This window comes from Adiantum capillus-veneris, chromosome 8, assembly GCF_014529385.1.
Source record: "Adiantum capillus-veneris isolate H3 chromosome 8, ASM1452938v2, whole genome shotgun sequence".
In the NCBI taxonomy this organism is placed as follows: Eukaryota; Viridiplantae; Streptophyta; class Polypodiopsida; order Polypodiales; family Pteridaceae; genus Adiantum; species Adiantum capillus-veneris.
In genome coordinates, this window is record NC_140938.1 from 54658065 (window position 1) to 54685207 (window position 27143).

Genomic DNA, 27143 nt, shown 5'->3' on the forward strand with positions numbered 1-27143 from the left:
TTCCTTCGTGTTTTCTTCTTTTTTTGAGATTGGGCAATTGATGGCGTGTCTCTTTCCTCAAGAATATAATTTTGTTTTTGGAGCATCGATCATGTGAGTACGTTTACTGGGTACCACAGGTATACTTTGTGATGGCTCCTCGATAACCTCAATCAAGTTTAATGGCGTGATCTTCGGTGCATTTGGATTATTTGACATTGGGCAATCAAATGATTTATGCCACATCAATTACACATGAGTATCGGCATTGTAGACGTGCTCGCTTGTTTGATTTGCATTAGTGTGGCGTTCTTTTGTAGCTTAATAGGACACTCGGCCACACGATGTGGACCTCCACACTCATAGCATCGAAGAGGTGGTCTCTTAGCAGTAAGAGCAACTACTTGATAGACATGTTTGACTTGTCCCCAATATTCCTCCATGTAGTATTGTGGACTTTCTTCAAGCGCATCCACCCCATAGGCAAATATTAGGGTCTGTGTCCTCCTCACAGCCTTCCAAACAAGCAATGGATGACTCACAACCCACTTGATTCACAGTTGGATGTGGTGGTTGCAGTCCTAGAATTGGAGGTGGTAAGGGCGTTGTTTGAACAACATTTTGGGCCCTAGGGACCATGTGTTGTGACGTTTGTTCAAGAGGTGGGGCCGGCATCAATGCAGGCACTCAAGGTGTGTGTCCATGCTAAGGTTGGTCTATTGGCCATCGCGCGCTTAAATACTATACAATCCTTAGCTTGATAACCATACCTCCCACCACATGATTTACCCTACTCTTAGGAGACTGTTCTTAAAAGAATACATACGTGAGGTAGTGCTTTGGGGTGTAGCCTCTCATCTCCAAAAACCCCAACGAGAGGAAGGAGAGTCGATGAGAGACTTTATTAGTCGCTTGAAGCATTTGAATTCTCGTTGTAATCCAAATGAGCGCTTCAATAATAATCAATTGCTTGATAGATTCAACATGAGGATATCTACAATGGCCTAGTCATTAGAGGTATCACCACTTGGGAAGCAGTCACCACCGATGTGATCCAATTGGAGGATAATTTAATGATTCAAGGAGAGAGTGTTTGTTGAGCCTAAATCTATTAGCTTGCAAGCATCGGGGCATCAGCCAATGACCCTAAAGTCTATTGCTAAGGAATTTACTTCCCCACTCCCCTCATTTACATCGTTAGCTCCATGTTCGGAGCGAGTGGCTCTACTAAAGGTTTCCTTCAAGTGGCTAAGCACGCTCGGCCCGGACCGTGGACCCATGGCATGCATGTCTTGGCTTGAGCTATCTGGATTAGGCATTGGGAAACCCTCCATGATGTCGTAGTTAGAGGAAGAGTCACTAGCCGCTATGTTTGGGTCTTGGTTTGTACTATCTTGGTCCCTGCCGAGGGCCCAGAACCTAAGGTAGGTGGATATTGAGAACTCGCGTAAGTCGAAATTCTCTCTAGTTGCTCGGTCTCTAGCACACGACCAGAGCACAGATGCATGTGCCTTTGGCACCCTACAAGCGTCGGAGAATAACTTCGAAGGTTAACCGCTTCCTTTTTTAGGAGTCCGTTTTCACTCGTTTTTTTATGTTTTTTAATGATCGGTTTTTGGATTAGAGCGTGTGATAGCTTGAAACAAGCGTATCGCTTAGGGGGTCGTGGTGTGCTTTATAGCACAATGTTCGGTTACTCGAAGCTCCGTTGGTCCTAAAAAATGTTTATTTTTACCTACACGTGAGGTTAAAATACGTAATTTTAAAGGGGGACTGAGGCCTGAGTTTGAGCGTGGGCTTGGGGCTTGGGTTTCGGCTTGGGTCTAGGGGATATTCCCGATCCCGGTCCTACCTTTAAATTTTTTTTTTTGTTTTTTTTTTTTTGGGATAAGGTCGTCGCGGCCGCACTGTGCGCGCGAGCACACACACACCTAACCTACCTACTTACAAATAATACAGCTATTGTTACACACTAACACACTACTACAACAACTCATTAGCTAACAGAACTACTTACTGTACTTTACACAGAACTAACATTATGGATCTACTACTTTAATCCTAACACCTTATCACCGAGAAAACACCTTATGAATAGAAAAATAACACTACCTTTCAATACCTTATTGACAAAACAATACACAACAGAAAAACAAACTCCTTCTCAACACACACACCTTCCTTCTCTACCTTTCCTACATTTCAAAATGCACCACAAAGTAGCATAGAGTGTTACTCGAGCTTAATGCATGGCATTCCCCGGCAGCGACGCTAGAAATATGCACGTCTGCCGCACGTGTCAATGCAAGGGACTTGCCGATACACTGTGTGCGAGCCACAAATGGCTCCAAGCACACAACTAGATTAATCTAGCAAACTCAAGAGAGCAAGGGGTGTGTCACTCACCGCCCTATGCTCGCCTTCGTGGAGGATTCCTCGCCGCGAAGAAGAAGGAGCTGCCACTGTGCCGCGCTCAACCGCTTCGCTGTCGCCGTGCTGTTGTCGTAATGCTCGATCACACACACACTCTCTCTCTCTCTCTCACACACACACACACACATACACGCACACACACACACACACACACACACACAAAGAGATGAAGAAGAAGAAGATGGAGATGAAGCAAGAGCACTCTTCAATTGCACAAATGAAAGAATGAATGACTTTTAGGTTTAGGTGACTTTTATGTGATTTCACTTTATTCACAGTTGGGCGCTCATACTTAGCCAACTAGCCCTTGAATATTCCTGTTAGAGTGCGCCTCTCATCGGCGATCACTCTTACCCTTTTCCTATTGGACCGACAAGCCCGGTACCTGACTCTACCAAATAAATAATACGACGACTTGACACCGATGGTATCTTATTAAGTTTAAGAACTATAGATGGATGCAAGGCATACAATTAAAGGATAACCTAAATCTTGTCAATGCTTACAATGCTTCCCTAGAGTAAGAAAATGTAAAAATGTTTAAAATGAACAAAGTTTTTGTCTTATAAGACTCTTTTTTTTTAAATTGTGCACAAATGTCGAGAAGTATGCATGCTTAGGATCAAGTTTGTGGAGACGACGTCTCCCGAACACCAAGTAGAGCTTGTCACTCTACTATGAAAGATTGATAGGACTAATGTAGAGACATGGTTGCGGCAGCTTACACTCTCAAGCGCCAAATGCATTAGTCATCCATTCTGGAACGATGTCGTACGATAAAATAGGGATCCTCTACCCGCTAGGAAAAGGACTAATGAATAGGCTTTATCTTCTCTACCCCATAGTCGAGGACGACTATGATTTCAAGAGAGAGGTAATGTCATAATAACTAATATCTAATTCTCCTAAATGATTTTCTCATGTTAAAGTGATCATTTAATACGGGGAAGTACCAGGGGAAAAAAAGCTAGAATATTGGTTAGGCTGGCAGACCAATCATAGTAGAGATCCAAAGGAGGGGCCATCTGCAAAAGAGCAATGTGCAACAATGGGCTTCAAAGACCCTAAGGTTCAACCCATTAAGACTTCCAAAATGCTAAGGTTCCAAAATTCAAAGGTTATGTCCAATGGTCAAAACCTAGGAAATATGGGATGCTTGTGGGAAGACTCAAAAGTCTTCCCACATCCCTATCTTGGAGGGGGAAGCCCTTTTAATAGGGGATGAGAGAAACACACACACACACACACACACACACACACACACACACACACACACACACACACACACACACTCACTCTAGCAAGCTCCCTTTACACAAAGGGAATAGGGGACACATGTCAGCTCGTTAGGCCAATTGCCCCCAAGGTGCATTCAAATCCTATTGGATGGCCATAGAGTTGGACCAATGAGAATTAGGCTAGAGTATACTTAGTTTAATTCATTTAAAAACAATTGATAAAAGAAAAAATAGAAATTAATCTCTCTAGAAGACTATTGGACCGTCTCCCAAGGGGTCCAATGAGCATTCAACAGCCCATTGGCTTGCCTGATTCTTATTGGCAAGAAGACTAAGGGGTCCAATGAGAGTTGAATTGCATTAATTAAATACCTAAAGCTCTCACAAAAGGGGAAAAGGGGACACATGTCACAAGGCTATCACTTATGCTTCTTAATTATCATTGGCTAAGCTTTGCAGGGTCCAATGGGATGCCAACATGAGTAAAACGCAAGAGGGAGAGAGAGAGGGGTCTGATTTTGGCAAGGCATTAACACACACACACACACACACACACACACACACACACACACACACACACACACACACACTCTCACAATCTCATGTGTGGAGTAAAGAAGACTCTCTCTCTTTCTCAAACTTTAATGGAAAGCTCATCATCTACTCCAAGCTTGTGAGAAGGGAGACCTACACCAACAACTCTTGGCTTTGTGATGCAAATCCAACCAAGAGCCAAGCTCTAGTGCATGCTCATCTCATCTACCATGCTAATTACTAAGCTATGCTAAGCTATTATGAGTGATTATGTGAGGAGATATACTTCTTTCCTGTAAGTATACTCCTTCTTCCTCTCGATCTACTCTCATACCCCGCTAGCTCTCACCATGTTCGAAGGTGTGTGAGGTCTTGGGTCTGAGATTGTGAGGGAATTGATGTTGTGTTTTATAAGTGTGAGGTTGGTGCTTGAAGCTTCCATCTTCATTGCACCAGCAAGTTATTGAAGGAACACAAAGTATTGTATTGTAAAATGTCTCCCGTGATGGGGGAAACCTATAATACAAAGCCTTTTGGAGGGGGGACCGACTCCATGTAAATCCGGTCCTCAATTATTGTCAATAGCTTAATTTCTCTCTCTTTTTGAAGTATTGTTGATGCCTATCTAACTAGGTGTTATGCTTTTGTTGCTCTCTCCATCCAAGCACTCTTGCTATGCTCATTAGGAATTTATTCTAATGAAATGCTCACTATGTCTATGTTATTTTCTGCTACACACAAGTTACTAGACCATTAAATGTTATACCCACCATAGGCGGATCGTGCGAGCTTGTTTTATAAGAGCTCAAAATGATTGAATAAAACTCATGACAATTGATTTTGCCACAAAATTGCCAATAACTTTTGTTGAACTTTATCTCTCCTCCGACAGTGCCGCTCGTCCCTTGGACGCCTTCGGCCTCGTCTCTCTATCTCTCGCTCTCTCTTTTCGCGCAGGCTTTTTCTCTCTTGCCGAGCACGTTGAGTGCAAGGCGCACTTGCTGACGTTGGCTGGAGCGAGGAGGCATTGACACGTGTCCGGCGGGAGGGGCCGGAATCCCTCCCCTGTTATAATAAAGGGTGCACTCTTTTTCTTAAGGAGTACGTGGAAAGGACCACACTTGCTGAATCCTTTAGAAAAATCTAAATCTGATATTTTGCAGGTCCACCGTCCCACTGGCTATTGGCGGTTCCATCAAGACTGACACGTGGCAGCCTGGGAGAAAAGCCATAAGCTCAGTGGCGTGTCTGTGGTGGAGAGTGTGTATCAGGAACGAAGACGATGGGACGTGCCTTTCCCTGCGTGCCTCCCCCCATGCTTGAAGCTTCTTGGACCCTCTGAGCACCTCTCTAGCTCGATGCAGAGGTGCTCACAGATATGAAGATAAAGGGCAACGCGATGCACAGGCAGCCTCCAATGATTCTATCGATTGAAGACCTTTCCTGAGTGTACATTCAATCCAGAATGGGGCATGGTGGTGATGGTTGTGCGGATACAAGTGGAGCTACTTTCGATCGCAGCAAAGTTCACATCCTTCTTTGTGACAAGGATCCTCATTCTGGTCTCCAGGTTATGCAAATGTTGCAGAGATGCTCTTATCGGGGTAGGCCTGTTCTGCTTCTCTTTTTGCACACAAATTTACCTGTCCTTGGTGGGACTTTTTAACTGACGCAGCTTGTATACAAATATACAACAGTGCTTTGCTTGTTCTTTCAGCTATCAGTTATAGTCAAGAATCAATAAATTGTCTGGTAGATAATGTTTCTGGCCATGGCATTTAGAAGTTATGTGCTTAAACTTTCCCATCAATTGTCTGGTCTGTTTTGTTGGGCATGCCATGCATTGTGGTTTTTTTTTTCACCTTATTACACATATTGACACCAGATGCATATCAACAGATTCTTTAAATCTTTTTTTTGTGGAACCCAGGGTGAATTTTTTTTTGGGTTTCAGAATTGTTCCTCTTGATATAGGATAGGTTATAAGTCAGTACACTTGTTCTGTTTGTTGTAAACATCTAGATTGCGTGAGATTTGGATTAGTGTAGAAGTTCTAGTGTGGTTGGTAGTTTCTTGTATTGTTTTGAGCTGCGTTTTATTAGAACTAGAGTGTGAATGTTCTTTAGATGACAATTGAAAATGTAGTGAGTCCTAGTATGGTTGGTAGTTTGTTGTATTGTTTTGAGCTGCGTTTTGTCAGAACTAGAACGTGAATCTTCTAGAGATGGCAATTGAAAATGTAGTATAAAGTTGTCGTATATCATTCTTACAAATTCAAGGTATATGTGTATGCCTTGTGGAACGTGTGGAGTGCTTCATGCTCTGTGTCTTGTGTCTTCTTTATATGTTACAGCCAGTGTATGTCTGAAATTTATACAGTGAAACCTTGTTTACAATAAGTTGATTAGGTCTCCCCAATCTTAGAAAAATAAAAATTCTTTCAAAATATATTAAGTGCATAAGTGAAGAGTGAGTTTAGGAAATGAAAAGACAGATGAAGGTGGAAAGTCAAAAGACGAGTGAAGGTGGAAAGTCAAGAGACGCATGAAGATGGAAAGTCAAAAGACCTTTTGTGTCCATATAAGTAGGTGTTTCTCTCCTCTTTCATTTTTCCTTTAGCGTTTTCTTCTAAGTTGTCATTAGCGTTTTCCTCTCTCTCTCTCTCTCTCTCTCTCTCTCTGTGGCAATGTTATATTCATCTTTCTTAGGTAATATTGTTGCAAATCTATGTGCTTTGTCATTGCCTGTCGTTATGTGCTATAGATTAACGCATCTTTCTTCTTGTTTTTGAAAGGAATCTTTGAACTAGGAGCACCTTTTAATTTTTTTGAAGCCATTAGGAATACCTTTCAATTGGTAGTTGACTAACAAGACAAGTATTTTATTAAAGTAGACTACCAGTGTTTGTGTTGACCTTGTAATTATCATCTCCACTAACAAAGGGAGCTACTTTGTGATGATATGAGAGAGGCAGTTACCACTTCCACCAATGTGTTCATTCAGAAGGTGCTTAGAAGAGATTTTATATCTATACGTTCACCTTTTACAAAGGGCATCTAAGAAATATACCAGGCTATATAAGTTGGAATGAGAATGTGGAAATTGTTGGAATGAGAACATGTAACGAGAGAAAAGATAACACTTAATGGGGTCTCAACCAACCCCCTCAAGAGCCCCCTACACGGTTGTTGATGTGGTATTTGCTTTCCATTGCAATGATAGAAATGCACACAATGATACATGAATGCAGGACTCAACTAGATTCAAAGATGGAGGGAGATGGCACCGGTAACTCTCCGTGAAGGAACACCTCCGGGGCTGATATGGATGGCCGAGGCTATGTCTAGATGAGGAGGCCGGGAATGGTCCTGGAATGGGGATGTCCGGGGCCAAAATTGGCTTCAACAAGAGAGCTGAAAGTTGATCCTTTTTGGAGCAGATGGATGGCTCCAAAGATGGGGAGAAGATAGAGGGAATGAGACTGAACGCCTGCTCTGAATTGGCAGCATCAAGCTGAGATGGGAATGGAATTGGGGTTGTCCATACCTCGCAGAAGTAGGCTATGACAGCTAGCATGTGATCGCAACAGAGGAGAAAGGGGATCACTGGCCATTAACCAGGAAACGCCAGATGAGCTGGCTGAAAACGCAGGTAAAGAAAAGGGCATGGGCTATTGCAGCAAAACCACAGCAATAACAGATGGGGGTGCCCTGAAACAGAGGGAATGAGAGAAGGAAAGGGTCTTCTTATGGCTTTTCGAGTGGCCTTGAGATTTGGCTTATTAGCCACTTAAATCTTAGCCACTTGATTAATGTGTGTACCTTTGGCCCCTAAAATCTGGGATTGTAGGGCCCTCATCTCTTGATCTGGTGATTTGATGGATTTGGGAACTCGATCTGTGAACCAGGAGGTGTATCTTGGCTTTTATCTATTTTACTTTATTTATTTTATTTTTATTCTTTCTCTCTCTCTCTCTCTCTCTCTCTCTCTCTCTCTCTCTCTCTCAAAGCTTTTGGATTGGGCAAGTGGACAATGCATGGCCAATGGGAAATGGGCCAAGGCCAATTGACCATGAGGGTGGCTTGTTTTTGAGCCAGTCAGCCTTGAAATCCGAGGTGTGTGCGCCAGTTTATGGTGTCTGGACCTTTTTAATGAGTATGAAATCATTTGTAAGGTTCAATGTGAAATGCATTGGAACACATGGCAGAGGAAAATTAACTTGCCTGACAACTCATCACGAAGGAAGCAGGGAGTTTTTGGATGATTTGCGAGCTGATTTTTGCAGATTTTGCAGGATACCATAGTTCATGGCAGTCATTTGAATGCACTCTTGGACCCCAGTACAACGTAGCATGCTGTTACTACAGCTGCAAACTCTCTAAAACCTGATCTTCAAATCGTAATACTCATCCATCGATATGGGTTCATGCATGTCACAAAATTAGGGTTTTTGCTTAAAATCCCTAACATCCATCAAGCTGTGATCCTACAATAGCATTATAGTGGTTAAAACCCTATTTTTTTGAAAACCCTAGTTTCTGCCAAAAACCTTAGTTTGCTGCTACAAACCCTAAATTTTCAAGATACTTTGACTCTGCACCATTGCCCAATTCTCAATGGTTGCAAAGATTTTTGGAGTTTGAAACACAAGAAAAAGTCAAAAAGCGTGCTTTTTGGGCATTTTAAAGCAAAAACGTACTTGCTACTCCTTTTGGACGAGAATTGACTACGCAATGCTTTTAGGCCGTGCTTTTAAAGCACCAGGGCCTTTATAAGAACCTGGATTGTGTGTCAGTTATCACACAGATGTACTTTGGAGTCTGTGGAGTTCTCAGAGGAAGAGCACACGGGAGTTGTAACCTACCTTTTTATTAATAAAGAAACAAATATTGTCACTAGGTGTATTTTTCTTGTCGCCTTCTTTAAATATGTACTACATATTTTTATTTATTTTATTTTTACTTGTTTTCTCTAAAACCCTTGAAAAGGTGCAAGTGGACATTGCATGGCCTTTGTGAAATGGCTGCCGCCAAATAGGTTTCTCACATCGGGAGTGTAGGTGTCACGTGACACATCCAACCCTATGTGTTCGTGGACAAGCTACAGCATGACCAGGGTTCAATTCAGTCAAGTCAGTTTAGAATAGGAAGTGATCTTGCACTTTTGTGAGTGTTCGTAGACTGTGCATGTCCAGACACTTAGAATAGATGCTATCCTCTGGTTGCACATAACATGATCATCAGATTTCTATCGAACCCATAAGAAGCATTTTTACAGTGCATAGATCTATTTTCCCTATTTTTGACATTTTTCACTTATTATTTTTAAGTGACTTTTGTTAGAAACTAGGTAGGGCAATTTTGCTAAGTTTGCATATATAGAAACCTAGCGCTAGCACTCTTGCCGAAGAGGCAGCAGGAACACCTTGCTCAACAGGCAACTTCTCAGCAAGACCAACCCCCGCGACAACTCTAGTGTTTTCAGCATTGCAAAAGGCCTAGCGTTTTTGCATCAGATCAGCCATCGTTTTTGCACTTGCAGATTCACGGTGACAGTAGACAACAGATTAGCCCTAGCTTTAGCAGTTCCATCAACAAGGACAAATTTCAGTCCCTAGCGTTTTTGGTTTGCAGATCAACCACAACGTTTTTGTAGACCTTCGCGACAAGGACATCAAGAACACTAGCGTCTTTGGTTTTTAGCACGTTGTTGTCGTACCATCGTCATCGACATCGTCACCGACATAGAGTCAGAATTCAGCAGATAAAGATTTGCAGATTTCAGCCATTAGCATTCTCAGATTTCAGCCCCTCTCGTCGTCGTCCTCATCGTCGGCAAGTCCAAGCATTGTAGAGATTTGTGCGATCATAAGTAGACCGCTCTCGCCGTAGAGAGTGGAGCCTTCGGAGGAGGGTTTGACAACTTTCTGGTGTCGTATTCTTCTCTCTCTACCTCTCAGTCTCAACACCTTCATTACAGTGTTTATCCACTTTGTTTGTGTCCATTGCACTCTCTCACTAAAGGAACGGAAGGCTCTCCCTTCCGTAAGTAAAAGGAACCTTGAGCACAGCCCGGAGCACTCATCTTGAGCAAAGTTCAACATTCATTCCGCTGCACTTTACATTGGTATTAGACCTTTGGTAGTGCTCTGTATCACTCAAGGAAAGAACCACATAATTTTTTTTGCTTGTTGCGGTTGTACGTAACCCAAGTTCCCTTGGGCGTGTCGATTCCTAGTTGTGTTTTTGAAGAGTGATAGGAATCCCAAGAAAGAAGGGCTTGTCCAACCTCCCCTTGTGCCTCTTTTCACTCATTGAGAGCGGACTGTGCACTTAGTGGCCAGCCAATCGACGTGAGGTGGGAAAAAGCAACCTTGGTGTGAGCGCAAGGCCGCCAAGGGGTGTGCCTGCGGAAAAGAGTAGAACTCGGGTGAAGAGAAGATCCTTCTCTAACACAGATTGCAAGCTAAAGATGAACCTCAAGATCCTCAAGAACTCAAGAACCTCAAGAACCCAAGATCCATAAGAACCAAAGTTCCTCGTGAACTTAAGAACCAAAGATCTCAGTGGATGGTCATCACCCTAAGCGGAATGGATACTTTGCATGAAGGTGATGAACATGGCGGTGGCGCAGAAGAATTTTCCCCACCAGGAGGTTTTTCTGACCCTTCCCCTTCCCCATCTATGCCAAGGATTGCACTAACTCCTATGGAGGAGTTGGAGCAGATGTTTATGGACAGCAAGTGTCACGTGACACATCTCAACCCTATGTGTCCGTGGACAAGCTACACCATAGCAGGGTTCCCGTCAGCCAAGTCAAGTCTAGATTAGCAGTGATTTGGCACTTTTGTGAGTCTATTCGTAGACCGTGCATGTCCAGTCACTTAGCATAGATGCATATCCTCCGGTTGCACACAGCATGATCATCGAAATTTCCATCAGAATCCATTCGCATCAGTTAGGGGAATTTTCTAGTGCATTTAGCCTATTTTCCTTATTCCAGATGAAAAGGTAGCACAAGGAATTGTAGGAGGATACATAACTTCGAAAGAACAAAGCACTTATTCTAAAGAAGGTCGTTGTTTTCATTGTCACATTAAGGGTCACATAAAACGAACATGTCCTAAGCTTGAATCGAATGAATCTAAAGAACCCACAACACCCACTATATCTGTCAATGCAATGAATGAGATCACGATTGTGCCCAAAGTTTCTCAGGACCCTCCCATTGATGATTCTCTCATTAAATGTTATGGTTGTACGTCAGGGCACCATTTTATCATATTGTTTGACCCAGGTAGTATGCATGATGTGATCAGCCCTCTCTTGTTGAGAGAGCCCGCCTCGAAGTTAGTCCGAGATCTCCAATCGAGGTCTCTGGCTTTCGTCCTGGTATGGACGCTCTCATCACGAAGGATTGCCTTGATGTGTTGTTTGCAATTCAACAGACTGCCTTCACTAGAAGATTTGTTGTTTCTCCTCTCTCAGGATGTGATATGATTTTAGGCATGAAATGGTTTCGTGAAATCAACCCTCTCGTTGATTGGGAGGCTAGCACTTTAACTCTCAATGCCAAAAGTGATTCTCCTACTGTCTTTCATGGAGTGGATACTTCTCCTTCTCCATCTCTCATTGCTAATATGCAGGACAAGATTGAAAGGATTCGGGAAAAGGAGACTCTCTCAGTCTCTTCTTCTCCATCGCATGATACATAGGAATTGCGTGATGAGCAGCATGATGAATTGAATGATAATGACTTGCATGATGATTTGAATGATATTGCTAAGTATGATGATTTGCATGATCAAGATGTGATTTCTCACAAGCATGATGAGTTGCATGAAGATGATGTGATTGTTCACAAGGATGATGTGTTAGTTGATGCTTTTCCTAGCGAAACTAACCTCGTTGTAGATTCGATCAATCACGAAGATCCAATCTTGGCTTTCGAGTCGAGCTCTAAAAAACCCCCACAGGACGATTCGATCATTCAGGAGGCATGACATATTGTATGTTGAGCACGTTTCTCTCATGGATGAGCACGAATGTATGCGGATTTTTCATGAAAAGCTGAAAAGTATGCATTCAAGGAAGTCACATTCCATCTCTCTTCCTTGGCATGACACAGTTTTCGAAAGAGCACATGAAAGTATGAGCACCACTCATGGGCATTTCCATTATGATTTGCCATAGTTGATTGATTTCAATCAAATAGAAAAGATTCGAGCGCATTGTTTGCATGTGTTTGATGAACGGGTTGTAACTCCGTTTCTATGTTCATCTACATTGCATACACAGTCTTTAGAGAAGTCAAGATTTATTTCCTTCACTTTACATGGAATGGGTATGTTCATGGTTTTGTGTTGGAGATGGTTTCAGGAATTTTCAGCCATGGAGATTCTTGAAGATGAAAGAAGCACGACTCTAGACGAAGTTGAAGCAAGAAAGGAGATTCAGAAGACTTTGTGTCGCTTTCTGTGCGGCCCAAAGAAGCAAGCGTTGCAGACCTTTATGAAGTTCAAGTACCCCGCTCGACCCACACATTAGAGTGGGCCGGCGAAGAGTCCCTTCCAGGATTCCGGATGCTGTTGGCGATCTTCCTCGACGCTATACAATTCGGTATCAGTACCTCACTTTGAAAAGGAGGGGATGTCACGTGACACATCCCAACCCTATGTGTCCGTGGACAAGCTACACCATAGCAGGGTTCCCGTCAGCCAAGTCAAGTCTAGATTAGCAGTGATCTGGCACTTTTCTGAGTCTATTTGTAGACCGTGCATGTCCAGTCACTTAGCATAGATGCATATCCTCCGGTTGCACACAGCATGATCATCGGAATTCCCATCAGAATCCATTCGCATCAGTTAGGGAAATTTTCCAGTGCATTTAGCCTATTTTCCTATTTATTGGGATTTTCACTTATTATTTTTAAGTGACTTTCCTACAAAAGTAGGTAGGGCAATTTTGCTAAGTTTCTATATAAGCAAACCCAAGTTAGCACTAAATGGCAGAAGAGGCAGCAGGAGCTTCCCGCTCAACAGGCAACTTCTCAGCAGTACCCCCCTTATGACCCATCGCCATCCACCTCCCATGCCTGGCGTTTCCTCCCTCAGTCCCTAGATCCAGCATCGCCAACAACCAACCTTGCCTGGCGTTTTTACCACATGCAGATCAGCCCTATCATAGCAAGTCACTTCAGCGTTTTCTCATCAAGCACTAACACTAGACCTTGCTGCCCATCCTAGCGTTTTTTGCCAGCAGATCATCAGCGATTTCAGCCCTCTAGACCAGCGTTTTTCAGCAGGTGTTGCTCATCATTGGCAGCGTTTTCCGCAGATGCAGATCTACCCTAAAACGCAGCTCAGCAGGTACGAAGCATCAACGTTTTCATTTGTAGCATGAACCCCGAAGGAAGCGATCATTTTCGGCCATGAAACCCGCATGAAAACAGCCATTTCCAGCCACCAAGAAGACCACCGAATTCAGCCTTAGAAGATCACAGATTTCAGCCTTAGCCGTCGTCGTCGTCGTCGTCATCGTCATAGACCAAGTTGCATAGTCCATTGCATACGCATTGTACACCTTTGTGCAATCAAAGAATAGACCACTCTCGCCGACAAGAGTGGGGCCTTCGGAGGAGGGTTTTACAACCTCTCGGGTGTCGTATCTCTTCTCTCTCCTTCTCTCAGTCTCATTCACTTGCACGCACAATCCACTCACTTTGTTCGTGACCACAGCACTCTACAAGACGGAAAGCTCTCTCTTTCCCTAAGAACTAAAAGGAACCTTGAGCAATAAAGATCACTAATCTTGAGAAAATACAACATTCATTCCGCTGCACCTAACAGCAAGTTAGAACGCGAAGCAAGGAAGTTAGAACGCGAAGCAAGAAAAGCAGAAATAGAGCGTGAACACCAAGAAAGAATGGCAACCACATGAGCACAACGAAAGGAAAGCTTCCTTGTTCCGCTTCTTTTCTCAAGTGCAGACACAGATGCAAGAGATTCAGGAAAAGGAGACTCTCTCAGTCTCTTCTTCTCCAAAGCAAGACACACAGGAATTACATGATTTGCATAATGATTTGAATGATAATGACAAGCATGATGAATTGCATGATAATGATGAGCATGATGTTTTGCTTGATCAAGATGTAAGTTCTCACAAGCATGATGATTTGCATGAAGATGATGTGATTTTTCACAAGGATGATGTGTTAGTTGACACTTTTTCTAGTGAAGCTAACCTCATTGCAGATTCGATCAATCACGAAGAGCCGGTCTTGGCTTTCGAGTCGAGGTCCACAGAACCCTCTCAGGAAGTTTCAATCAAACACGAAGAGCCGATCTTGGCTCTCGAGCCTAGGTCCAAAGAACCCCCACAGGAAGTACTATGTGTTCGCATGATTAGTCAGCACGCATTGTTCGAGTGTTTCATTCGTGATCGTTTCCTGTATTTTCATCAGCGTCTTTATGTGATCCCTTTCCAAAGGCATGCCATATTGTACATTGAGCACGATTCACTCATGACTGAGCACGGATGTATGCGGATTTCGCATAAAAAGATGAAATGTTTGCATTCAAGGACGTCACATTCCATGTCTCTTCATTGACATAGGCATTTCCGTTGTGAATTGCCACAGTTGATTGATTTAGATCAGAAAGACAAGATTCGATCTCATTGTTTGCGTGTGTGTGGTGAACGGTTTGACACTCCGTCTATTTGTTCATCTACATTGCATGCACAGTCTTTAGAGAAGACAAGATTTTTTCCAGTCACTTTACATGGAATGGGTATGTTCATGGTTTTGTGTTGGAAGTGGTTTCAAGAATTTTCCTCCTCGGAGATTCTTGAAGAAGGTGGATCTACTCCATCGAAGAAGTGGAAGCATTGAAGGCGACTCAGATGACTTTGTGTCGCTTTCGGCGCGGCCCAAAGAAGAAGGCATTGCAGACCTTTATGAAGTTCAAGTATCGCACGACCCACGCATCCGAGTGGGCCGGCGAAGAGTCCTTTCCAGGATTCCGGATGTTATTAGCGATCTCCCTCGACGCCATACAGTTCGGTATCAATATCTCACTTTGAAAAGGAGGGGATGTCACCGTTCACGTGACACATCCAACCCTATGTGTCCGTGGACAAGCTACAGCATGACCGGGGTTCAATTCAGTCAAGTTAGTCTAGAATAGGAAGTGATTAGGCACTTTTGTGAGTCTGCTCGCAGACTGTGCATGTCCAGATACTTAGAATAGATGCATATCCTCTGGTTGCACATAGCATGATCATCAGGTTTCCATCAAACCCATCAAAAACACTTTTACCATAGTAACAGGGAATGGCCATTTTTCAGGTCCCCGTTCCCCGTTCCCATTCCAATTTCCTGTTCCGGATCCCCGTTCCGTGTTTCAAACGTGAGTATCCGAGCATTTTATGCATGTTGCCGTTCCCCGTTCCTCGTTCCGATTTCCCGTTCCGGGTAACTATGATTTTTACAGTGCATAGATCTATTTTCTCTATTTTTGACATTTTTCACATTAATTTTATGTTAGGTGCAGCGGAATGAATGTTGTATTTTCTCAAGATTAGTGATCTTTATTGCTCAAGGTTCCTATTAGTTCTTAGGGAAAGAGAGAGCTTTCCGTCTTGTAGAGTGCTGTGGTCACGAACAAAGTGAGTGGATATTGTGCGTGCAAGTGAATGAGACTGAGAGAAGGAGAGAGAAGAGATACGACACCCGAGAGGTTGTAAAACCCTCCTCCGAAGGCCCCACTCTCGTCGGTGAGAGTCGTCTATTCTTTGATTGCACAAAGGTGTACAATGTGTATGCAATGGACTGATGCAATGGGACTATGCCGATGACGACGACGGTGGTGACGACGACGACTTGATGGCTGAAATCTGGGATCTTCTAATCGCTGAATCCGGGGACTGTTTCGGTGGCTGAAAATGACTGTTTCGGCTGTGTTTTCTTGGCTGAAAAATGAGGTTTCTTAGGGCTGAGAACTGATGGTCTTTACGGGCTGAATCTGCTACACTTTACGTGAATGATGCCGGTCTTAATTTGCTGCTGAAATCCAAAAACGCCAGGGGCTGAAATTGGTCGTTCTGTCGCCGGGGTTCTGCAAATGCAAAAACGCTAGGCTGATCTGCTGTGTCGTGATGACACCGGGGCTGATCTGCTGTGCACAAATCGCCAAGGCTGATCTGATGCAAAAACGCTAGGTCTTCTGTGGAGAAAATGCCAGAGTAGTCGTGGGGGTTAATCTTGCTGAGAAGTTGCCTGTTGAGCAAAGTGCTCCTGCTGCCTCTTCTGCTGTGGAGTGCTAGCTTTGGTTTGCTTATATATTAACTTAGCAAAATTGCCCTACCTACTCTTGTTGGAAAGTCACTTAAAAATAATAAGTGAAAATCCCAATAAATAGGAAAATAGGCTAAATGCACTGGAAAATTCCCCTAACTGATGCTAATGGATTCTGATGGGAATTCCGATGATCATGCTGTGTGCAACCGGAGGATATGCATCTATGCTAAGTGACTGGGCATGCACGGTCTACAAATAGACTCACAAAAGTGCCAGATCACTGCTAATCTAAACTGACTTGACTGACGGGAACCTTGCTATGGTGTAGCTTGTCCACGGACACATAGGGTTGGGATGTGTCACGTGACATCCCCTCCTTTTCAAAGTGAGGTACTAGTACCGAACTGTATGGCGTCGAGGGAGATCGCCAACAGCATCCGGAATTCTGGAAGGGACTCTTCGCCGGCCCACTCTGATGTGTGGGTCGTGCGGTACTTGAACTTCATAAAGGTCTGCAACGCTTGCTTCTTTGGGCCGCGCCAAAAGCGACTCAAAGTCTTCTGAATCTCCTTTCTTGCTTCAACTTCGTCTAGAGTCGTGCTTCTTTCGTCTTCAAGAATCTCCATGGCTGAAAATTCCTGAAAGAATCTCCAACACAAAACCATGAACATACCCATTCCATGTAAAGTGAAGGAAAAAAATCTTATCTTCTCTAAAGACTGTGTATGCAATGTAGATGAACATAGAGACGGAGTTACAACCCGTTCATCAAACACATGCAAACAATGCGCTCGAATCTTTTCTGTTTGATCGAAATCAATCAACTGTGGCAAATCACAATGGAAATGCCCATGCTTGGTGCTCATACAATCATGTGCTCGTTCAGAAACTGTGTCATGCCAAGGAAGAGACATGGAATGTGACTTCTTGACATACAAACTTTTCAACTTTTCATGAACAATCCGCATACATTCGTGCTCATCCATGAGAGAAACGTGCTCAACATACAATATGTCATGCCTAGGAAAAGGGATCACATAACGATGCTGACTAAAATACAGGAAACCTTCACGAATGAAACACTCGAACAATGTGTGCGTATCAATCATGCGAACACATAATACTTCATGTGATGGTTCTTTGGACCAAGGCTCGAGAGCCAAGATCGGTTCTTCCTGAATGATCGAATCGTCCTGTGGGGGTTCTTTGGACCTCGACCCGAAAGCCAAGATCGCTTTTTCGTGATTGATCGAATCTACAACGAGGTTAGCTTCGCTAGAAAAAGCATCAACTAACACATCATCCTTGTGAACAATCACATCATCTTCATGCAACTCATCATGCTTGTGAGAAATCACATCTTGATCATCATGCAAATCATCATGCTGGTCTTTATCATTCAAATCATCATGCTTATCATTGGCATCCAAATCATCATGCTTATCATTGGCATCCAATTCATCATGCTTCTCATCATGCAAATCATTGTGCTTATCATTGTCAATCAAAACATCATGCAAGTCATTGTCAATCAAATCATCATCATGCTTCACACAATCATGCAAATCCTGTGTATCATGCGATGGAGAAGAAGAGACTGAGAGAGTCTCCCTTTCCCGAATCTGTTGCTTTGGTGCCTGCACTTTAGAAAAGAGTCGCAACATCTCTTGAAGTCGTGCTTTGTTCTCGTGATAAAATTCTGCTTGTCTTGCTTTGTTCTCTCGATCAAATTCGGCTTCTCTTGCTTTGGCTTCCAAGTGTGCTTGCTCGTTCTCACGTGCTATGGCTGCCATTCTTTCTTGGTACTTACGCTCGATGGCTGCGATTCTTTCTTCGCTTTCTAACTTCCTGTCCATCATCCTTTTGTCGAAAGCCCTTCTTTCTTGGGATTCCTGTCACTCTTCAACAAAACACGATTAGGAATCGCAACGCCCAAGTAAACTTGGGTTCGTGCGATCGCAACAAGCAAAAAAATTATTGTGGTTCTTGTGGTTCTTTCCTTGAGTAATGCAGAACACTTCCAAAGCTCTGATACCAATGTTAGGTGCAGCGGAATGAATGTTGTTTTTTCTCAAGATTAGTGATCTTTATTGCTCAAGGTTCCTTTTAGTTCTTAGGGAAAGAGAGAGCTTTCCGTCTTGTAGAGTGCTGTGGTCACGAACAAAGTGAGTGGATATTGTGCGTGCAAGTGAATGAGACCGAGAGAAGAGATATGACACCCGAGAGGTTGTAAAACCCTCCTCCGAAGGCCCCACTCTCGTCGGCGAGAGTGGTCTATTCTTTGATTGCACAAAGGTGTACAATGGGTATGCAATGGACTGATGCAATGGGACTATGCCGATGACGACGACGGTGGTGACGACGACGACTTGATGGCTGAAATCTGGGATCTTCTAATCGCTGAATTCGGGGACTGTTTCGGTGGCTGAAAATGACTGTTTTGGCTGCGTTTTCTTGGCTGAAAAATGAGGTTTCTTAGGGCTGAAAACTGATGGTCTTCACGGGCTGAATTTGCTACACTTTACGTGAATGATGCCGGTCTTAATTTGCTGCTGAAATCCAAAAACGCCAGGGGCTGAAATTGGTCCTTCTGTCGCCGGGGTACGCGTCCAGAGAATCTCCCTTGGTTATCCGAAGATGATTCCAAGCAGTTCGTATATCTCGTTCGTACTCCCCAGTTAGCCAAGAAGAAATAAAAAGCCTTTTGAATTTCAACCATTTAACTGGAGCTTCCTTGTTCAGTAGTAGGGTGGACCTCCATGTTCGAGCATTTCCCTTGAAGAAAGAGGTAGCCCTCCGAATCTTGGAGTGCTCTGAGTAATGCCCTCCAGAGAAAGCTATGTCAAATTGGTGTATGAAGGCCAAAGCCCTCCAAGCATTTCGGAATCCAAGAAAAAGTGTCAAACTTAATTGAACTCATGTGAGAGTGCGCGTGTGCAGAAGCGTGAGAGAGAGAGAGAGAGAGAGAGAGAGAGAGAGAGAGAGAGAGAGAGAGAGAGAGAGAGAGAGAGAGAGTAGACACAAACGCTGGATATGGTGAAGAGGGGGCGATCAGCCCCCCATGACTACCACGAGGAGAAGACCTGTACAATGATCAGACATGTGATTTCTGTGAGATGAGATGTAGAAGTGGGTACCCCCCCTAGCCCTATAAATTGGTGCCCAAGGGGAGGTAGGGCAAGGCCTGATAAAAATCCCCACGATCCAACATAAAAATAATATATGGAAATATATGAGGGCGCTCGAACAAAAGTGGGTGGCTGGCCCCAAACTCGGGCGGCCGGACTAGGTACAATCTAGACTATGGGTGGCCAGCTTGGAGACATACTAGCTATACAAGTATGCCCTAGACCTGTGAAGCAGCAGAGTGGTGTAAGTCTAACACCCTCTCAGCACCTGATGCTGAAAAAACCGCATGAAGCTGAAGATGTGAGGCAAATGATGAAGATGTCTGCTGCAATGTCCACTGAAGGACAATACTCCGGCAAACTCTGCGAGTGTAGCAAGAGTCTGGGTGTCCCAACCGCCAAGAAATCTCCATGGTAAAGTGCCGTCACGAGTAGTGTAGCAAACTGTTGTACTCCGCTGATACAGGGTGAAGATACTGCGTGAAGGTCCTGAACCGAGTGTGAAAACAACTCCTTGTCGTGAAAGAAGTGCCAATAGACCAGCAAGTGCTTGCCCAATAGGATCTATGGACCATCCTTAAAGCTTTTGGGGCATTCATTGTCGGTCGATAGAAATAAGGATAGCCATAAGGCATGTAAAGGTTTTCATTAGGAAAGATTCCAGTAAATTGAGTAGATGATGTCGTCGCCATTAGTGGAAAATATGTGGTCACAGGAGGAATTTGATTGCTCGTAGATGGTACTTCTTGAGCCATAGTACAGAAAACACTGAAGACTGTTGCTGCTGAGACGGGACGGGTGGAATAGGGGATACTGGAGGAAGAGACATTTTGGATCTCGTCAGGCACAGCGGATGAGGCAGCTGACAGAATCTAGCTTTATGCTCTTCACCCCTTGAATCCTTCTTATTTGTGCAATCACTTGATTCCTTTTATGGTTCCTCGATGTTCCTTTTTTGGGAGAGAGAGAGAGAGAGAGAGAGAGAGAGAGAGAGAGAGAGAGAGAGAGAGAGAGAGAGAGAGAGAGAGAGAGAGAAATGAAATGTTATCTTAACGTCTTCAAAAGGCCAAAATGATCTAAGAGACCAGAGACTAGAGCGTTACAATGTGGTGGATCTGATACAAAGTCAGAGTAGCAAAAATGAAATGACAAAAGGATGAGATATAAATACTATAAAATCCTAAGCTGGTAGGTGTGAAATAAGCAGCTAGCCGGGATAGCTAAACCACGAGTCACAAGAGATCCAACATTGGTCGCTCGCGGATCTCATCAATCTCCTCCATGGTCAGCAGTGTGACCGGGGGCCAAAGTCTCTCTCTCTCTCTCTCTCTCTCTCTCTCTCTCTCTCTCTCTCTCTCTCTCTCTTCCGCACACGCGCACTCACATGGCATCAGGCTGCTACCGCTTGTTTCTTGCAAAAAACGCAGGTTGAGGTGAGGTCCTCCGCGACAGAAATGGCTCTCGTTTCTGTGCTTGCCTGGCCTGGCTGATGTAAATACGCTGGCTGATCCAGCCCTTGGAGAAGAACCTGATGTGATGTAGCGCCTCAGAATAGGCAGAGCCTGAAGTTGCTGATACCATGTGACCTGGCAACTGATACCATTTCTGGACATCTTTGTCGCAGAAAACCCCTCCAAATCCATTTGCGTTTTTGACCTTCATCTGCGTTTTTGGGTTTTCAACCCAATTTCGGCGGTTTTATTGGTCACTTTGTGTCGTTGACACCTTCCACAAGTTGCTGAGCACCTAGGGTACCCATCAAGCCTTTGTTTTTCCAGCAAACAGAAGGTTTTTGGTGCCAAAAAGTGGACAGAAAATTGACCTGAGTTTTTGCAACACGAGGGCAGAGCTCAACTTCTGAACCCCGGATCTCGTCATCACCTACCTGGCTTTGCATTTGGTGCACTGCTGGCGAGTATCCTCTCCGTCTTCATCAGATTTCAGCCATTACCCCTTGCTGTTTTTTCTCTGTTTTCAGGCCACTTCGGGTTGTGCCAAGGATTCACCACTCTCGCCAAACCCCCTGCACCGCTCCGGACCTTGCCGGGTGCATACGAGCACGCTGAAAATCACTGGACAGCAGCGTTCTCATCACCTCACAGTTGCGTTTTTGGGTGGACAGCAGACACTTGGCTTGTGTTTTTCACAAAGGATGAAGTTACCTCCTGCCAGGACACCATCCGATGGTGGTCCATGCGGTCTCTCAATGGCTGCTGCAGTACACAGTATCTTTGACATTGGCAACGGGCGTACGATCCTTGGGAGATCCATTCATTCCAGCTATCATTCGGCGGTTGCGCACTCCAAAGGGGGTGGCGACTTGTGTTTTGCTATGGACACACCTATGCACTCATCAGAGGAGTTCACACGAGATATGGCCATGCTCATGGCATATGGGACTCCGACATTCCCAAAGAAGACACCACCATCTTGGTGGACAGACACTTACCACTTGACCTCGACACGTCACATCACTTGCTTACAGAGGAGCATCTACATGGACTTAGGGAGAGGATCTTGGATCTCTTCCTGGACATGTTCATTGCTTGGATCTACAGACTGGAGTGGGACTTCAGTGCTTTGGACTCTCTTGGAGAGTTTACCCGCGAGATGCGGGACATCAGGCATCATTAGGCAACTACATCCGGAGCTTGGCTTGAATGGTTGTGCAGTTGCTCTTCTACACTCCTGATCATTTGGATTGCTACCTTCAAAGCTGCTTACACTTACCCTTGGTACCGTTACAGCCAACTTATCCTCCAACTGGGCAGTAGGCCACTCCCAGCTCATTCATCTTGAGAGCCATACCAACCCGGCCAGGTCTAGTGGCATTGCTGGCGGGATTATGCTTTGGTTTACACCGAAGGACTGGAGGCAAGAGTTAGAGGTAGGTAGGCATAGACATCTTGCTCTGGCCACTAATTCCCAGATTCTCCCTAGCACAGACTTCTCAGTCTGGCTTCCCTATTTCTACAGGATGATTACGCCGTACGGTGCAGACAGCTCGGTCTGACCACACCTCTTCTCAAAGGCCCTTCACAGCGCAGACTGCTTAGTCTGGTTTTCCCCTCATCTTGGATTACCCTACCTACTGACAAGACACCATCCGGTGGTGGTCCGTGCAGTCTCTTAGCGACTGCTACAGCTTTGCGGTAGCTTCCACAGTGCAGACTGCTTAGTCTGGCTTCCTTGATTCGGAGCACGTGTATGGCGCAGATTGCTACATTTGGCCCTGCTGGAGCTTAGCCACCTGGCCACACTGGGTTATAGGTTCATGCATTGACAGGCTTCCAGTCACTCTCATGACGGTTCTTTGGCTTCTCCATTTTCTCTAAACGGTTTGACTACAGACAGGAATCAAAGATTGGTTGAATGGAATCTTTCCTGGAGGAAACCCTTACATGCCTTATGGCTATCCTTATTTCTATCCACCGACAATGAATGCCCCAAAAGCTTTAAGGATGGTGGCTCTACTGTAACATTTGATGCTTTTCATGGAATCAAGGAGTGAAGGAAAGCACTCCAATTCTTGCAGCAGTTTGACGTGGTCTTCAATATTGGAAATTATAGAGAGGAATCAAAGATTGATTGAGTGGAAAGATTCTAAAGAGACAGCTCTACAGTGGTGGAGTGCAGTCATTAAGCGACCAGATGCACCCAAGACTTGGCAACAATTTAAGCTTCTTTTGCTAGAAAATTTTCTCACTGCCAAATTTCAACATGAAGTTTTATCTGCATGGAATCAGTTAGCCATGTATCTGTTATCTTTAACCAGCTCTGTTATCTTTAGCAGGACACATTGTGGTGGCCAACCAGGTGCTTCTGGCTACGACGTGGTACATTACGTGGTGCTGGATTTTTCGAGTTCATGCATTAGACAGATCCAATGGTTCATCACAGACTTCCTATGGTCCAGAAGAGAGGGACAGTCCACTCAGGCCAAGATGGCATGGGAAGTCATCACCCTACCTACCTCATAGGGGGTGTTGGCCCTCATTGATCCTGTTACACAGAGTAGGGCCATGCTAGGGAAGCGTATCATTTGAGGACTCCTCTCAACTGCTGAGCCTTGGAAGGATCTTTTGCTTGCCACGATACATGCTGGAGTTCTTTTAGCTGGTGGCTCATGGAGGCATGAGACTAGATGGATTTTCTCGGAGATGCACAGAATTGGATTATGTAGACGATGGGAGGATAGATTTGCAGCTAGTCTTCTGCTAGAATGGGAGCCTCTTTGACGTGGTTTGTGTTCGAGACCTCCTGCTTGCATTGAGGAGCGTTTGAGGCAGCCTTTGATGATTGATCTGGAACTCCTTGCTATAGTTAGTGCATGGTCACATGTTGGTGGCAGCAAGCCACATGTAGCATGGGGTCCCATGGTGGAAAGTCCAGCTCAGGGCTTTGGGGTCTGGGTGCAGTTTTGTAATGTCCTTCAAGATGTTCAGTCAGACAGATTGAGCTTCATTAGAGGATGCCCCTCTTATGTGTTAGGATATACAGGTAGTGATACCAGAAGCCTGTCATGTACCTTTCGAGTTGACATCACTTGTGTGAATGCTGGCCTTTACGCACTCAGAGCTTGCATGGAGGAGGAGAGTTTTCTATTCTTTGAGGTGCAGGAGGGCCCCTTTCTCCAGGTGCAGAGAGAGGCAGCCGTGATCGCTGAGTGCACCTTTTAGGGAATTGAGTGGTGGCTTCGGCTGATCGACAGTGGTGCCTTGACCCTGATCCAGAGGAGGTAGTAGGAGGTAGCTTGCAGTTACGGGCTTTTGAGCTCGACCTCTAGCACAGCTTCAGGCGAGTGGGAGTGGCAGGACCATTGGACATACCGCGATATGGCCAGGCTGTGGACATCCCTCAGAGACACAAATACATTGCTTGTGGGACTGTCCCTAGGCGCTGCAGATCTGGTGCAGGATTCTTAGAGCATTGGCCTCCAGCTCCCCATCAATGACTTTGACTTAGGGGACGGCAGCTTGGCCAGCTAGCTCGGGTCCAGCAATTGTTTGTACATTTACTTTTTTCATCATGGAAGAGTCTCCCTTCTCTTTTGTACAATGTATCCTTATAAAGGGGAGATGTAGCCCAATGGGCATTTCTCAAAACCAATAGAAGGATCTTTTTCTTGCAAAAGAAGTGTAAAATTTTATTTTGTTTTCTAATCATGTTGTTTGTTCTGGCACAGTTACCTGTGTTAAGAGTGCAGGTCAGGTAATGCAGGTTCTAGACTCGTCTGGAGGTGAGGTTGACCTCATATTAGCTGAGGTAGAGCTTCCAAAAGAAAAGGGTTTTAAATTGCTGAAACATATCGTGCGACAAGAGCAACTACAACGTATCCCTGTTGTGAGTAAGGAGTTTCTCTTTCTGGCTATGCAAGTGTATGAACTGTATGCATTTGTGTAATGATTTTTGTAGCTGATCGGTTGATCATGTCGTCAGTGATGTCATTACAAGATGAGATGGCGCTTGTAGTGAGATGCTTGAAGTTGGGGGCAGTTGATTTTCTTCTGAAGCCACTTCGAAGCAATGAGCTTCTTAATCTTTGGACGCATACATGGAGGCGGCGGCGCATGGTACTTAAAAGTCAATCCCTCATAATCAAAGAATCCTTTCTTTCCAGCACGCTGACAGAAAGACACTTTCTTTTTTGAAGCTGGGCCTTACAGAAAGGCACCTAATGAAAGGGGATTTGAGGGTTCCATTTGATCTGTTGGTATCAGAGACAAGTGATACAAACAACACTAATAGCACAAACCTCTTCTCAGATGATACTGATGATCACAAATTGACAACCACCATCTCTATTCAAGCGCCAGGGAAATGTCACGATGTTGAGGTTCTGACGCTTTTTTCTATTTTGTGCTTTTGACTAGATTAGTCCAAGTTAGCTGCCAGCATTTACCAAAGTTGTAGTTTGTTACAGTCTGAGCTATCGCCCCGGCTGGAATTATCTTTGAAACCGTTACTGGAAGTGACTGTGGAAGTTGCATCTGAACATGGAACAGGTGATCTTCGTGTTGTATTTGTCAATTGTTGCTTGAAACATATATAGAATTTTGACGTTGTGTATGCAGGCTCTATGCCATCGCCACCCAGGAAAAGTGAACTTAAGGTTGGTTTGTCTTCTGCTTTTCTTACCTACAACAAGGTGAGCAGGCCGCCTACTGGTCAGTCAGTTGAGGTGGCACACTTTGATAATGCAAGCAACAATGCCCAGTCTGCTGGTTTGAGGCCTGATATGCAGTCTAGTCATCATGAAAGTGATGATCCCTCTTCAAAAAATGGAGATGAGCAGGAGCCTTATTCAACTTCTTTTGTCGTACCTTCAGAGGAGCATCCAACAGAGAGACTATACAGTCCATGGGAAAGCAACCCTTGCAGCAGAAATGAATATGAATCAGGATATAGGGAACAGTTGGGTCCTGTAAATCATGTACCCTCGCATAGTGATCCTTTGTTCCAGGAGGGTGCAAGTGGGCCATCTGCTAAATCGCATTTTTTAGTTGGTGGAATGATTGGCCCAGTGATGCATTGCGTACCACCAATGTTATCTCCAGGTGTTCATATGTATCAAAATTCATCGACGGAAGTTGGTTTCCCGGCAGGTGTTGCTGCCGGCATTCCATCTCTGCATATGCCTCAGGGCTTGAATTTAACTGGTACTTTTTTGTTTCACCCCTTTGGGTTACATATGGCTGCTTCATCCCAGCTTGGCTCATATCCTGGATGGCATCCTGCTGTGCCAAGTCCGATACTTGAGAGGAAGCTTGGACAAGCAGAGAGAAGAGAGGCTGCTTTGAACAAGTTCCGTCTCAAGCGCAAGGACCGTTGCTTCGAGAAGAAAATTAGGTACTCGGGTCGAAAGAAGCTGGCTGAGCAGCGACCTCGTATTAAGGGTCAGTTTGTGAGGAGGGAGACTGACACAGATGTCAATGACTCTGCTGCTTTGTATGATTATGATGATGATGAGGATGATCAGGCGCTTTGTGATATCGGTGAGGGATCCTCACCAGAAAGTGTAGCTTGAATAGAAAAACTTCTCTTTTGTTTTTACTCTGTATGCTAGTATGTGTTGAAGTTCAGATATGCTGAAGTTTTGTTTGTGTGAGAAGTTTTCTTTTTGTCCTTTCTGTTTTGTTTTTTGGTTTTTTTGTCCCGGGGGGGGGGGGGGAGCTTTTGTCTAGGTCTTGAACGCATTAACTCTACTTCTCATTCTGCTTTTCAGTTATCCTGGGTTTTCAGGTGCTTGCTTGCATTTAGGTCTTCGATAACAGTTTCAAGCAACAAGGGACAGTCTTAAATTTTGTTGCTGCTTTCCTTAGCTCTCTCCTTTTATCGACGAATCTAATTGCAATATCTTGTAGTGCTTTGTAAAGGATGAGTAGTATTGTTCAAAAACCCTTTTTCATGAATTCAACAAGTTGGGATAACAGAACACTAAAAAAGATGACTTGTTTTCTTTCGGGTCAATCATTCTTCTGATTGATTTAGATGTCATTGGGCAATGTGATGGCGTAACTGGGGAAGAAATCTT

At 44.4% G+C, this 27143-nt stretch overlaps 1 protein-coding gene across 4 annotated transcripts; it reads left to right on the plus strand.

The window, feature by feature from the left end:
* Nucleotides 1-5400: 5400 nt before the first annotated feature.
* TOC1 (CCT motif -containing response regulator protein) lies at nucleotides 5401-26662 on the plus strand. Of its 4 annotated transcripts, none has more exons than XM_086517953.1 (7): nucleotides 5661-5788; nucleotides 6679-6768; nucleotides 24795-24956; nucleotides 25049-25182; nucleotides 25263-25445; nucleotides 25533-25614; nucleotides 25684-26662. In XM_086517953.1, the coding sequence occupies exons 2-7, from the start codon at nucleotides 6729-6731 to the stop codon at nucleotides 26634-26636; spliced, it is 1554 nt and encodes a 517-aa protein (XP_086374079.1). In that variant the 5' UTR covers nucleotides 5661-5788; nucleotides 6679-6728; the 3' UTR covers nucleotides 26637-26662. The 4 variants fall into 4 exon arrangements, with proteins under 4 accessions (XP_086374077.1, XP_086374079.1, XP_086374080.1 ...); XM_086517954.1 differs by having other exon boundaries at nucleotides 5675-5788; nucleotides 6675-6768; XM_086517951.1 differs by lacking the exon at nucleotides 6679-6768 and having other exon boundaries at nucleotides 5401-5788.
* Nucleotides 26663-27143: the final 481 nt, after the last annotated feature.